We start from the raw sequence: 15,396 nt of genomic DNA on the forward strand, positions 1-15,396 counted from the left end.
TTCTCAGACATATTCAAATCCCAAATTTTAGCTGGTCGCAAAACTGTTTCAAATGGTATTCCAAATCAAATTGTTAATTCAAATCAATTGATCAATTCATCCCAACATATAAAGAATCCACCAAATGATCAGTCAACCAAAGTTTACAATATGCAGGAGTACCACACTCCGGAGGTTCCCAGCCGTTGAATGTAGTGGTGAACCCCACTGTTAGATAACAGCTGAGAGGCCCCAGAGTACGGTACCCGGGAAATTAAAAAAAGACCTTATTGATCCATTAAAAGTAGCCAGATTAAATCAAACACCCATCACTGTAGTAGCTGCTATGTTAAGACGCCAAAAGGGATCATAATTTCTGTGAAACAACATATAATTCTATACTGCAGGATTCACATAGATTGGGCAGAAAATGGTGCTGCTACTCGAATTTCTTAATCAGAGACAGATCATTCAACATTTTCTCAATCGCCTCGTCTTCATGGGCACGTCCTTTGCTCTGCAAAACAAAGGCTCCATCAATAGAAATTAATCATAAGAAATGAGATACAGAAGGCAGAAGAACAAGTACATATGGCTGCTTTCAGTGCCAAGGGTGGAAAGGAAAATGAATTATTAAGGCTTCAGTTGGATCATGGGAAGAACCAAGGGTGGAAAGGAAAAGGCATTGTAATTCCATCTCCAAAGCATTTTTCGAGCTCCCTTCTTTCCCTAATGCATTGTGATGTTAGGGGGAGAGGGAGGGTCCCTATATTGTTCGGATGCCCACGAAAAGGAAGCTGCTTAACAGTCTCATAAAAGCTGCTTGGCATTACTCCTACAAATAGAGTCCAAATTGCTACATTGAACTAAATTTTCTCCAATTTCAATTCCAAGACACCAATTCCATACGACCGAACATAGCATGTGTCTAAGCACTTTGTCTCTTTTTTTTGTTTTTTTTTTTTTTGTTTTTGCAAATTTGGAAACCAAATCATCGGTAAATTTTGTGCTACAATTGGTCTGGCGAATTTTGTGACTTATTTGAAACCACAAACTCCATACAAATAGTTTTTACTATCATCATCAACATTAAGGATTCTTAATTTTTTTTTAAATCTTGATCGGATAGGAAATAAGAAATTTTACCAATAACATACAGTTTTTATGACTGATGAATGAAAAACATGCAAAATTCTAACAGAGTTTTGCTATAATGCACTCCGTAAGCATTTTATATGCGAGAAAGAATATATGATAGATGCTCCCAGGTTTCTGATTACTGGAGGTCCATATTTAGAGTATAGAGTTCGAAAAAATTTAAGGTTTTAAGAGAGAATCTAAACTCAAAACGAGTTTGCAAACCTATGACTTATAATGGGCTTCGACAGATCCTCTGATTGATCGAAGAAACTTGCACTCCTTTACTTAGGTTTTTCAAATTAGAAAGTTTCCAAAAACAAAGATGCCCCATCAAAAAGGATTTTAAAGAATCAAATCATGAAATATATGAAACCCTCATTGATGAATGCATGAAGTCATGAACCCCGACTGATGAGTGCATATTTTATTGTCAATTTTAACTTTAAACCTCGTGCTTGAAAATTACCTTTTCCCCCTTGAATGTAGGGTTAATTCCTGAACAAGAGATCACTAACCAACGCTACCATTCAAAATTCTAACTAAAATAAAAAACAAAATTAGACTCAAGTCTTGGACATGATATTTGTCAACCAAAATCCTATTTGATTAATTGACCTAAAAAATATGTGATACATTACTATTGTTATATTTAATACTGTACCTGATATTGAACACCTGTTAAACCTTAAGGCAAGCACAATGTTAGCATGTGGAACACTGTGATGACATATCATCATTACAACAAATTCTACACAACATAATATTTTCAAGCTAATTACTTGGAAATAAATAAATAATATATTTTGACTAACTGATTTAGGTTGGGAAATCATGTTTTGAGATTTGGTACAAAGTAAATATTCAACCGACAAACAATCCCAGTAACATCAAAAAACCTTCCCTACCTCGTGGATTGTTAAAAATGGCAGTTTGCATTTTAATAACGGTTAAAAGGGTTACGGTGTTTGAGAAACAAAATGCAACTTGAAGTCTATGCAAGTAGTTTAATAAGAATAATAATAAATTAATTATACATCAATTAGTCATACCTTCATCATAAGGTGCCTGTAGAAGAAAAAGAGAACACGTAGATGAAGGTTTTACACTGGTAACTTAAATTGGTTAGATGGCTTGTAATAGAAAAGAGTGGAAAAAGAGAATTCATGTGGCCGTCCCCATTCATATGGGATAAAGTCAATGATAATGATAATGACGACGATGACTTAAATTGGTTAGATTATTTTATATTATTTTTTCCAGTAGGTTTGGCTTGATAATTTTACTATGCAAACCAGCAATAGATAGGTATATCATGCTCTGGAACTCTACTAAATATCAATTAATAAATTTCTTCAAACAGCCTTTCTTTTAGTCTATAATACTTTTAATGACAACCTCTGTCCATGTTGGACATATGTTGGACGCCGATACGTTTTTGGTCACTCCTGGACGTGTCAACAACTTTTGTGTGAATTTCAAAATAAAATATTAAATTTTCAATAAATGGCTAACACCTCTTGAATCCTGACACTTACCAACATGTGATTGATGAATCTTGAGTGTTAAATACTTTCTTTTAGTATAGAAACAAGTATACTTCCAAGGAAAAATAAACTAAAATTTTATATAAATTATAGAAATTTTCCAGTCATTTTTAAAAAAAAAAAAAAAGAAAAACAGAAGAAAGAAGAAGCAGAAATAGAATTAACAAAGAAGTCATCATAATTGTGTTAGTACATATAGTTATCCACATACACCCATGTTGTATTCTTACTACCACTTTGTCAAAGCACCATACAGATCATTGATTTTTATGATTCATAGGTTACAAAATTAACACTCAACCCAACCCAATAAAGCCTTTTTCACCTATTTGGGACCGGCTATGAATCCTGTTTTTCATTATGCTCTATCTAAGCCATAAATAACCTCAGTCAAACAGCATGTTACCATACCTTTCCTTACCAAACCTACTCATATTAATTTTGGTCTTCCCCTCCCCCTAGCATTACCCATCAATATGGATCATGTCGTTCTTCCTAACTGGTTCACTTAGTGGTCTTCTTTGCACATGTCAAACCATCTTAATTGATTTCTCTTATTTTATCCCCAATAAGTGCTACTACAACCATCTCACAGATGTTTTCATTTCTATCATTTCTTGTACTGCCACACGGCTATCTCAATATTTGCATTTCCGCCACACTCACTTTATGCATATTTTCTTTCTTAGGCAACCCAACATTTGCGCATAAACTGTGGTTGTCTAATAGTTATTCTATAGAACTCCACTTTCAATCTTAGAGAGATATGTCGATCACTCAATATACTAGATGCGCTCCTATTTAACCCATCCTGCTTGGGTTTGTGATTAAAATTATCTCCAATTTCTCCTTCATTGTAAAAAATTGAGCTTATATAGTGGAACTGTCTATTTGTATTTTTAGATTTACTAAAATTACAGTCCATATATTCAGTTTATTCCTACTTGTCCTAATCCTTTTAGTTCTAGAGCTTCCCTTCAAGCCTCCAATTTAGCACTTACTCCTCTAGTTTCATCAATTAAATGAATATCATCCGCAAATAACATTCACCATGGAATGTCATTTTAAATGTGTCTTGTTAGTGCATTCATAACTAAGGCATAAAGATATGGACTTAATGGTGTCCCTTGATGCAAGGCTAGCAAAAATTACAGTTATTAAATATTATATTTACTTGTGAGTAATGTCGTTTATCGTAATGTTACAAAAAGTAGTTCTTTGTTACTTTTTCCTTGTCATGCCCATATTCCACTCTTTTGACATTTGTTGTGTCGACGTGTCCATGTCGTGTTTGTATCTACATCTCCTACCCATCTCCAACTGTCCATGCTCCAAAGTTTCTCGTAAAAGGTGGCCCTCCTAGCACAAATCTAGTGCATTCAAGTCATATGAAATCCATGGCATGTTATAATTATAGGAAATTTTCTTTTTTCGCACTTGACTGCTTGCCACGCATGTGAGTACCATGTCATCTAGGGGAAAGAAATGAACTGTAGTGTGTACCATGTTATGCTATTTCTAAATCATAACATGGCTATTCCAATAAAACCATGAATAAAGTAACAAGAGTACTTGCTAAGAGAAAGAAATAGCTATCGTTGAATCAAAAATACCTTGATAGACGGGACCATTGCGATAGCTTCCTCCACAGTTTCAGGGCAAAGGTTTCCAAGGACACAAAGCTGCACAACACAAGGATTAAGCCAACATTTATAATTAAATATATAAACTCCAGGTTTTAACTAATAAAGTGATTGGATATGTTACCTCAAATTCAGCCAACTGGTATCTACTAAGAATTCTGAATGTGGGTTAAGTAAAAACTGCTGCTGATAAAAGATATAACAGATTTTATTTACTATCACATTTAAAGTGTTGAAAGTTTACAACACTAGAATTAAACAATCTTTAATAAGAAGCATAAACAATAAAAAAATGTTGGTGATCATCCAAATGTGCATGAACAAACAGATACAGAAACAATATTACATTATTTTAATTTAATTGAAGGATACTCTCGAACTTGCCTAACGGCATCAGGATTTTTATAGCGGCTAAAGCGCTTCACATACTGCAGTGCCTTCTCAAATACTCTAAAAAAAGAAGGAAGGATAACCAAAAAATTCCTGCTTAAAGGACTAATAATTTGAACTTGTACAAATACAAACTTTCTTGTGCTGATTGGTGATCTGGATGGCTCAGATTCAAAAATCTGGAGTTGGTGCCAAAGAATTTAAGAAAATGAGAAAAACATGCACTGCAGAAAATGCCTTCCTGTTAATTTATGAAACCTCATCTTCCACATTTTTCTTTTATCTTGCTCGGAGTAGCAGACAATACGACTCCTTTCTCTAGAATTTACATTTTACATTATAATTGCATTGTACAAATAATCTTGCATAGTAGCTCAAAAGAGAGAGACCTAAGTTATCGTTATAATAAATAGACCCCCAACCAAAACAAGAAAAAAAAAAAAAAAAAAAAAAAAACAAAAACAAAAAAACAAAAAACAAAAAATAGAAAAGATTCAAATCTAGAAGTTATCTTGCGCAATTGCTCATAAATGAAATTAATTAATAAGAAGTTTAGCTATAAATTGACATCTCACAAATTCTATTGCAAACAACTCAGTTGAATATGAACCTTATTCCCAAAAAAGATTAGCACTGAAATGCACTCACTGAGGAAAATCAAAATTATTCATCAGTTCCCCCTTATTAATCCATTCAAAATGCAGCACCCGATCCATGTCGAATTAATATGAAATATTTAAAGAAATAGAAATTGATCTAGCAGCAATTAGTTAAATTTATTTATTTAATTCTAAATTTTAATCTGTTCATCATGTTATCAATAAAAATTTAGAGTGGAAGATAGAGAAAACAGGCAACTGAAACAGTACAGGAAATTGTATAAAACTCAAAATCAATCTCATTGCTAAGATACTGTAAAAATCATTTACAAGTTTAAAAGATAAAATTTGAAAAACCTGAATTGTCTTAAATTGATAATAAAGCAAGATACCTAGGCAAAATCTAACTACTGTGCAACTACTTCTCCCAGTGGATAGAGATGCTAATAATTGTTATGCAAGGCAAGGAAGAAAAGCCTTTCCAGTGTTTTCATAATACCTCAATAACTACGCAAGGACGCTAAATCAAGCTATCCATCTCCACAGAGACATACTGCTTGCCAAAATGGTTTGGAAAAAGAAGTTTCACCAACTTCTGTTAAGCCCTTTAATACTGAAAAAACTTCTGTTAAGCACTTAACTGGTGAGACAATAAGTGATGGATCAGTTTTAGCAACATAATTGATACTTATAAATAACATAAATGGTGATAAGGGCTAAAAAGTTAACCTCACGACTTTTGTATGGTAATATGTCGAATAGTTAGCAACAGCATCAATAGCAAAACCGTATATACACTTAAATCGTAAATTGAAAGAATGAGAAATGGAGGGAAACAGTCTAATACTCACTGAGAAACTTGATTCATTGGATCCTCAGACCTCTGCTGAAGCTGCTCATACTTGTGTTCAAGAATTAAGGCAACTTCACAATTCATTAAACATTTAGCCTTCAAAAATTCTGAGAAGACAAACCAATCCATCAATGAGAAAAATTTAATGGCACCTCTTGGCAAAACTTGTTATGTATAACAACGGAACGGAGATCATGCACCTCTAAACAAACTCAAATCTAATTCATTACATTGACAAACACCTAATACACAACTTATTGTCTCAACAATTGAGCAATATGTTAATCAATATGATGAAAACGAAATATTATCAAACAAATTCTCAATTTTTAAATAAAAAGTTACATTTTGTATCAGTTTTATGCTGTGAGTGCTTTAACTTCACTTGTGTTACCAAGCAGAGATAAATTTCTGAAGTTCTTGTTAGAAAAAGTGAGGGTAAGTTAAACTAACCTCCCCTCTAATTAAGTGAAAATACAGAGACAACCCCTATGTATTCAGAATTACGTTGGCATCCTGTCAAGCCTTGTCGTCAAATGATGTTAACAGAAATTGTGAAAAGACATGAATGCCCTCCATATGAAATTCATTTCTAACATGACAAAGACGAGGACTTAGTCTCTTTCCCTCTCCAAGCAAATTGACTCGCCCAGAATCCTGAACTCTGCAACCTCTCTCTCTCTCTCCCTCTCTCTCTTTCTCTCTCTCTGTAGGGAGTAGATGTGTGAGAGAAGCCCTAGAGAAAAATTAAGTCGTAAGTGTGTCAAATCCATAGATTGTCAATCAAATGATCAAAAAAACAAAACCCAAACACTAGCAGCAAAATCCAAGGCTGAGAACAACAAGAGCAAGAACAAGAATAACGACAACAGCAGACAGCATCAAACCTATATTCCCAATTTGAAACTAAACAGAAATTAAATACAAATATATATTTTGTATATTCAGATATATATAATGACCTATATACATATATGTTCAGTGTAGTACGGTAGAATGATAGAGGGAGAGAGCGCAAATTGAGAAGGGAGAGAGAGAGAGAGAGAGATGAAGCTGAGTGATCTCTCATTTTGAACCTGAATGACCGTGAACTTGCTAATGACATCCGCAAGCTTTAGTTTAAAACCCCAAGTGCTCTTCACACCCCAAATCTTATCCTCATTTCCATTTAAATAATATGCAAAGGAATTTTCCCAGCGTGCTCGCCAGCCACCTCAATGCCTTCGATTACATATCAACAATAAGGGTAATAATGCCATTTAAGTTTAATCAATGAGGACTATATTGAGTTTTCACACATTTGAAGGACAAAAATGGTATTCTAAACATCTTATTTGCTTACATAAGCATTTCTTAACGTTGACCAGGTTTGTTAAAAGAACTTTGCTATTAACTATTAAGGCAGAGAAACAAATTACCAAAGTGAAAAGGACCAATATAGCAAGTTAATGCAGAGAACCTTCATTTATTCTTGAATAAACTACCTAGGGCACTATATAATCTATACATCTTACACCGATAAAAATTGGAGCTATAGCAATTATGGTACTTGTTGTCTTTAAGAGATAACCAAAACAGCAATAAAGTAGAAGAAGATGAAGAAGAGAAGGAAGAGGAGGAGAGAAAAAGAGAGAAAGAATGAAAGAATACTACCATCCTTCCACCACATTGTATATATACTAACAAGTTTCAGAAATTACACATAAGCGCCCAACATTATATAAGTAATAACAAATAAGCCCCTGAGAACAGTACTTACCTTCCTTTCTAAACCAATTTTAAGTTGCAAGTCGGATGTAGGCACTTCAACTACTTAGTGCCTTGACCATGAAAAGAAGAAAAGGCAACAAAAAGCTTAAGCTTCCATTTGAAGAGAAAACGCTGCAAAAATGGTACGACTATTCAAGCACCAGCAACTAGCAAGTTGATCGATAGCTTCAACTAAGAAAACAAGTCCTTGCCATTGATAGATATTATCCAAGTTCTGTTAAAAATAATAATAATAAATAAGAAATTAAAAAAAATAAAAAAATGTAGCAATATACTAATTATCTTTTTCTTTTACAAATTTTTAGTTAGAGTCAACTTCCAATATGTATGTCTATTGAAGGGTCAAAGGAGTCTGCAGGATTTTTTTCCCCCCATTGCACCAAGCAATGGCCCCAACTAGCTTCAAAGGAAGCAGACGATATATTGATATTGGGAAGCTAGGAGGCTGTACAAAATAAACCAATTGCTTCTAAGCTTTACTGATAACAATCTGAGTTTTAATACGGAGTCCTTCGCAATCAGCTTATTCCTAGAAGTCCAAATTATGGATGGAGTTGCAAAAATATCCACAAGCAATCTCCATAGCCCTTACTGAGGGATGCTGGTTTCGGACGAACTCCCAAAACCTGATAATCGGCATCAAACCGCATGAAGAAAGTACTAGTAGACACTAAATTATTCAACAGTATTGCTTGATAGAAATATAATTACACACCACACAGTTTTTCTTTGTTTAAGCACTAGGAATAGTGTGAGTCTGTGAGTGATGTAAATTTTCTATATGCAAAGTTCAATTTAATTGGAAAAATTGCAAATACACTAAAATCTACATATACAGCATATCTACAATAAAGTGGTAAATGGTAATAGCATGTGCAAAATTCACAATTACTCAAATGAATTGGCAAAATTCCACAAGACATGAGCTTGAACTCATGCATTGACAGGAGAACGGAGAGGGATCATTTATGGGATCTAAGAAATCAAAACCTTCCAAATTCTCCTTCCATGTATGCGACTCGCAGAATATAAAGATTATAAACTCTCATGTTACCAGGAGACCTGCCAAGTCTGAAGGTTGGTGAATCGCAATTAATACGTCTCCCTGACAAGTGCTTTTGAACCCCACTCAACAACACATCTCAAAATCCAATAATACAAGTCACAACCATACACAACTCAGGGTCCAACTGCCTGATGGAGTGGGACTGCACCTAAAAGAATAGTAGAATGGCAATATTTAGTTCAAACAATTTCTACTAACAAGAGATTTAGGATTTCACAGGTGAAGCATGCCTGTTTTGACCAGACAAGCTTGACTGAACTTAAGCATATCCAAAAACCCATGCCAGAATGACTTTCATTAAGAATAACAGAGAGTTGGCCATTGATTCCACTCAAACTTCCAAGAAATTCCATTTTTGTTCCATTAGAACGTCAATATATCAAGGCTTTTGACCCCATCACAGATGATTTGGCAGCTCAAAGAAGTATACAAACATAGACTAGCCTAATTTGACTACAAAATGGTGCTTGGTCAGACCATTTCTTGGCATAACAAATAAATCCAATTCTTTCCTAAAAGACTAACGGGAAGCCCAAACAATTTCTAGCCTCTAAAAGAACCACTATATCTAGAATGACCCAGTATAGTTGCGGGTGATAGCAATCAAGATTTCGGATTGAGATACTACTAACTTGCTTTCTACTTCCAACTTGCTCTGGGATAAAGCCATAAGCTTCTAATAATTATTCAATTTAGCATAAAAGTTGAGTCAATCCTTGAAACGCTGAAGTGTCCAACACAAATATATATATATATATATATATATATATATATATATATATACATATATATATACATATGGATATATTTACGTATAACATAAGGAGAGGGTTTGAGAAAAATCCCTGATTTTAAACTTGTCTGATATAAATATGTTAACTGCATTAAAAAAAATAAAAAATAAAAACATATAAAGGGCTCATTAGGGTTCTTAAGAGGTTCTTTTATGCTGGATTTCATCATAGCAATTGAAAGCAGCAACAAGAGTCAAAGTTCTACAAAGAATTTGTTACGACAAACAACACAAAATCAAGAACACAATCACAAATCGACAGAAAACATAAAACCATCCACCACACAAAACAAAAGGATTGAGGCAGTTCGGCTTATAGGTAGTCGTCCACGGAAGATCAGCAAATACATTTCACCATCCGAAGGACAAACAGTCCGTACTTCCCTTTCCCTTTTCTTTGAACCTAATCTAAAGTCTAATCCGAAATGGCGGGATGGCGAAATCTTTATAATGCAGGGCAATAGTTTCTCAAGCAATATCAGCATGCTAGCAGTTTGGCTAATGCTCTCAAGTGCTGCGTACCCGCCCATAGCACATGTTGCCTAAACTCATAGAGAAGGGCTATACAAAAAGATAGATCGAGTTCGGCTTTCAGTGTTCTCTCATACCCAAGCCATAAATCCTAGCACCATTATATACTGGGTTACAAATTTCACGAAGTTCTTCTTAGAATTGCAATGATAAAACAAAATCAGTATCAAAAGTCAAATTAGCCACCCAGCATACCAGTAGCCTAACTTCATAGTCTCAAACATAACTTGGGTGAAGAGATCTTTTGACTAGTTGTATAAGAAAATATAGACTCGATGAACAGGAGTACAAATGGATAAATAGTTATTATGCCAAAATGACATAAACTAACAGAACAACTCATATAAATAACTTTCTCATCATATAGTAAGCATTTCATTCTACACAACTCTCCATCCAATGTAAGTTTTCCTATACCTTTTTATACTAATACACAAACTATATGCATCAAAACACAAAACATATCAACTGTTACCAAATCATACAGTGGACCATAATTATGGGAAAGAGACCAAAACTTAAGCCCAAAATACGAAACATCATGGAAGAATGGCATGTATCCATCACAAAAGAAAATGATTACCATCTCCAATTTTCAGCTCCGCGGCATTTTCTTCCTCTTCTACAGACATGCTGAGAGCTCAGGACAAACCTTTTGAAGAATCTGGTTTGAAGGATTCATTGTAGCAATCCCAAAAAATAAAAATAAAAAATGAATTAATAAAATAAAATAAAATCATATATATAATTTAGGGAAAAAATCATATTTATGAAATTTTCAATTTGTGCGTATAGAAACATCTTTAAACCATAATGTATAGCGTACAAATAATGAACATTGCAAGGAATTACCAGTAAGTTTGTTTGAAGGCACGATCTATACAAAATTATGTGATGTAGGACAAAAGGGAAACCAAAAAAAGAACTCTCTCTACAGAGAAACAAATTTTCAAAAGGGTTCTTATGAAATTAATCAGATTGAATTGGGTTATCAACAAACATGGAGATGCCTGAAGACGCTATATAAAATTATATGCATAATACATGAAAAAGAAAGAGATCAATCTTTGTTACCTAACCAAGGCGATGAGAATCAGTTGGGTTTGTTCCAAATATCTCTATCTGTTCAGTCGATGAAGAAATTGGAAGTTCAGAGGTTCTTATTTATGGACATGATCCTCTCCTACGCAGGAGAGGATCCTTGTCCGTTATGGTGGTGATTGCCTGTAGTTGAGTTATTATTGCTTTAAATTTTACTTTATTATGTTAATTTATTTTATTATTTATTTAATGATGCCAAATTTCATATTAAAATAACTTTTAAAAATTATTATCACTAAATCTAATTTTATTTTTCCGTCAATGACACCCTTAAAAGCATGGGAAAAGATAATTTTACTTCAAATTTTTTAATACTCTTTATTTCAAATATCAGCAATCTAAATGGACAACATTGTCCTCATTATATATTATATGTCTTCCTTTTTCCTTATATATATATATATGTGTGTGTGTGGGTATAAAAACACGCAATAATCATTAATCGAGACCAGAAAATCATGAAAGATTAAATGTAAGTCTGTTTTCTTTCTTTTATCTGTTGTATAGTTCATGAAATTGTTAATACTGTTTTAAAGGATTATATGACAAAACTATGAAGTATTATTACTTTAAAAGCATTGGACATTTTTTTTTTTTTTGTCCTAGCAATAGAAATGTCTTACGGCATCTACAAGAAACATAAGAAACTACACACAAACCACAATCAAAGCAAAAACAAACGCAACAACCCAACAACAAAGGACCACAAGACCCACAAAAATAAGACAACCAACAAGAAACATTACTGAGCTAATGTGACATACACAGTGCAACACAGGTATGATGAGGTGCAGAAAACAAGATTGGGTTTAAATTGTGGGCTATCAGATCATTAGGCCCATATGACTGCCCCACCAGACCATACATGGATTTGACATCACCATTAGAAGCCAAAAAGAAGGATCTGAAAAACATACTAGAGAAGCACCCCTCCCACACACCATTATGACACTCGGTAACAAGTAGGCCCCAAACTGACGCCGTACAGTACCATCGAAAACCGAAGACCCACCTCTGCACACCTAGCGTGAACCATACGCCAAAGGAAGTAGGAAGCCACCATCACCGACGAACACCATGAGAACACCATAATCGGTGACCTCCCTAATCGGAAAACACCGTAAGAACGATACAGCAGCCCCAACGACCAAGACTGCAATGAGCGATAATTATCCCACAAAGGGATTTGAGAAGTAATTGCATGGCTGAAAGAAATCTAGTGGGGAGCATATGTTTCCTTGAAGGAATTATTCAGAAGGCTCCCAATAGTGATAGCATCATGGCCATAAACAAACAGAAAATAGAACGGTAAATACCAAAGCTGATGGACTACGGCCTCGTCAAGGCTTAAATTGTTGATGCCGTCGAGATGATGGCGGGGTTGCCTCCAAGCCCTATAGACCAATGCTACCAGTGGATCTCATCTCCAACCACTGATGGACCCAAGAAAACCCAATCCACCGCCGAGGCGAGACAGACACCAACACAACATACAGAGAAGATTAGAACTAAAAAAGAAACAAAGAATACAATACCTGGATCAAAGGGGAAGAGCGACGCAGAAGGGCCAGTAGTGTGGTCGCCGGCCAGAAGACATGATCCAAAAATCAAAACATAAGAACCACCGACCAGTTGGGATCCAGTCGGCCGGTCTTCATCCCCACCGTCAATTGTCTGCGTCATAGGCGAACAGAGAGCGAACCAGCAACGACGAACCCAGAGTGCAAAAACGATAAAAAGAAAACAGACGACAAAAAGCCGGATCACCAACGAAGCGGCGCCAATACCTGGATCAAAAGTATAGATCTTGAAGCCCTCATTAGAAATATTTTCGACGCTCCAAAAGCCATGGAGAAACCCCATCAGCGTAAACAACACCAGTCCGCCACACACATGGACATCGTTAATCTGAGCCCCACCAGATACAAGACCTGGATAAAAGAGAGAAACCATTGAAAGACCCACAAAACAGCAGGGAGATCGCCGAAACTGAAAACCAAAAAGCATTGGACTTGTGGACAGTTGATTGATATGATCAGAAGAAATTAGCACTATGCCAATATTACCCTTTTTGCTATTTTTTTCATGTGTGTGTGTATACCATACACAAACACACACACACACACACACACACACACACACACACACCCACCTAGTGAGAGAACAAGAAGAAGAGAAAGAGAGAGGGGATCAATTTTTGGGCATTTTGGTGTCCTATGGGGGTAATTAAGTAATTTTATATGTGAAACAATCTTTTGCAAGTCAACACAAAGTCAAAAGGGTAATAGTATCATTTTACATGCAAAAAGTGATCTAACACCACTGAATAGTAACGTTTAGGGTGTGAGTGAAAAATGGAATAAACGTTTATAGTGTGAGTGATAGTTATTTTCGACATGTGTTTTAAGGTGATATTTGGCCAAATCTGTGGGGGTGTAAGTGAAATTAACCATTTGTTTAATTTTTCAAACTCCTTATTATTAACATAGCTGATATATGATGTGTGTGATTTTACCACTCACAATAGTATGAATCATTTGCAGGATGGGGCTGCGTAGAGGGTGTCGAACCTTATGGACTATGGTAGTTTTATGGTGTGTCCGTCGATACCAAAGCACGAAAGTGTGTAGTGTGGCCAAGTTTGAATTTATAGAATGCCACTACCACTACTAACTAAAATATAGCAAGAGTGACTAGGGATCGTCCTAAGGGAAAAGAGTCGTATTTTAGAATCAATTGCTGGATTAGTAGGTCGAATGATCAAAAGAGGGGTTTGATTTGATTAAACTAATGTTTAATTAAAATATGCAATTAACAAGCTAGAAATTAGAGGGAAAATAAATGAGAGAGAGGTCTTGGGGCTTAGAGTTCACCACTAAGCTTTACTTCACCAAACACTAGCAATTGTAAATTAATGGGGACATTTAAGTTATAGAATATGTATGTGTGTGTCACTAATTAAAAACTAAGCATGGATGACAAATAAGCATAGATTGTCTAGTCAATCTAGTGAATATCACAACCTATCAAATGAGATCATAACCCATTCAATTAAACCACAATTAGAACACACACAAAAATCTAGAGAAATGTACTATTTGCACTCATAAGTATGGAACATCAAGAAACAAGAATGAATTGTCCACCTATCTAAGAAATTAAAGCAATTACACTACAGCTAGGCTAGAGACATGAAAATTAAGCTAATTAAACTAAGGATGTGGCACAATTCATCAAGAAACAAGTGTGAACTATCAAATAAACCACAAAAGTATTCAATTAAGCACTATGTTTTGACCATCACTAGATTAACAACATCTATACACATAGACATGCATTAATTTCATTAAATCTAGAGTAAAACACATGAACACTCATTCTAGTATACATAGACATATGGATAGAAATAAATGATCAATTGAAAGCATTAATCCATGCAAATCAAGTAAAAATCACAAGATCTATATCGAAACATTTATTATAACTAAAATTCCCAAAAATATACAAAAAGCTAGATTTAGGAAGCAAGCCTAGGGGCTATCTCTAGCCCCAAGTGAAGGATTTAGCCACTCATTGTAGTGGTCATGGAACCCTCAAGGGTTAGCTTGGAGGTTGGCATCATCATCTTCATCCTTGTTTTTCTTCCTAAAACCCTAGTTCTAGAGAGAAAAATATCTACTCCTATAAATGATACAAGATAATTGTTCAATTAATTCATTACAAGCCTCTTTGAGTAGGCACCAAGTCAGAAATACAGCCTATGATTGGAGGAAATTCGCAGTTACTCAAGTTAGGTAGAGGTCGATGATAAGCGCTGAATACTGTATATTCAGGCGCCCTAAATTACATTAACAAAGTCCATTAATTGATTATTTTATGTAGATTAACTCCATATGCATGTTTTTTGTGCATTTTCAGGTTAAAGTGCAAAAAAGAAGCAAAAATGATGCCTTGTGGAATTATGAACAAAAAGGGTGCCAATTCTGA

At 34.8% G+C, this 15,396-nt stretch overlaps 1 protein-coding gene across 3 annotated transcripts; it reads right to left on the reverse strand.

Annotated features, from left to right (window-relative positions):
- Positions 1-44: 44 nt before the first annotated feature.
- Positions 45-13,503, reverse strand: LOC132295162 (DNA-directed RNA polymerase II subunit 4-like). Of its 3 annotated transcripts, none has more exons than XM_059793305.1 (7): positions 12,945-13,503; positions 10,892-10,972; positions 6,147-6,255; positions 4,679-4,756; positions 4,431-4,464; positions 4,277-4,345; positions 45-496 (listed from the first exon to the last, which is right to left on the reverse strand). In XM_059793305.1, the coding sequence occupies exons 2-7, from the start codon at positions 10,938-10,940 to the stop codon at positions 419-421; spliced, it is 417 nt and encodes a 138-aa protein (XP_059649288.1). In that variant the 5' UTR covers positions 10,941-10,972; positions 12,945-13,503; the 3' UTR covers positions 45-418. The 3 variants fall into 3 exon arrangements, with proteins under 3 accessions (XP_059649288.1, XP_059649287.1, XP_059649289.1); XM_059793304.1 differs by lacking the exon at positions 12,945-13,503 and adding an exon at positions 11,383-11,541; XM_059793306.1 differs by lacking the exon at positions 12,945-13,503 and adding an exon at positions 7,908-8,132.
- Between the last annotated feature and the right edge of the window lie 1,893 nt (positions 13,504-15,396).

The sequence above is a fragment of the Cornus florida genome, unplaced genomic scaffold (assembly GCF_030987335.1).
Source record: "Cornus florida cultivar Cherokee Brave unplaced genomic scaffold, ASM3098733v1 CherokeeBrave_3.0.0_Hap2_Chr02, whole genome shotgun sequence".
In the NCBI taxonomy this organism is placed as follows: domain Eukaryota; kingdom Viridiplantae; phylum Streptophyta; class Magnoliopsida; order Cornales; family Cornaceae; genus Cornus; species Cornus florida.

What these genes read in the sequence shown, in the direction of transcription:
- LOC132295162 (XM_059793305.1), bottom strand. Translation starts at nt 10,940, where the DNA reads ATGTCTGTAGAAGAGGAAGAAAATGCCGCGGAGCTGAAAATTGGAGAT. An exon ending in CCAATGAATCAAGTTTCTCA is followed by an intron (nt 4,757 to 6,146) that starts GTGAGTATTAGA and finishes TTCTTTTTTTAG; the next exon opens with AGTATTTGAGAAGGCACTGC. An exon ending in CAATGGTCCCGTCTATCAAG is followed by an intron (nt 497 to 4,276) that starts GTATTTTTGATT and finishes TTTGTTTTGCAG; the next exon opens with AGCAAAGGACGTGCCCATGA.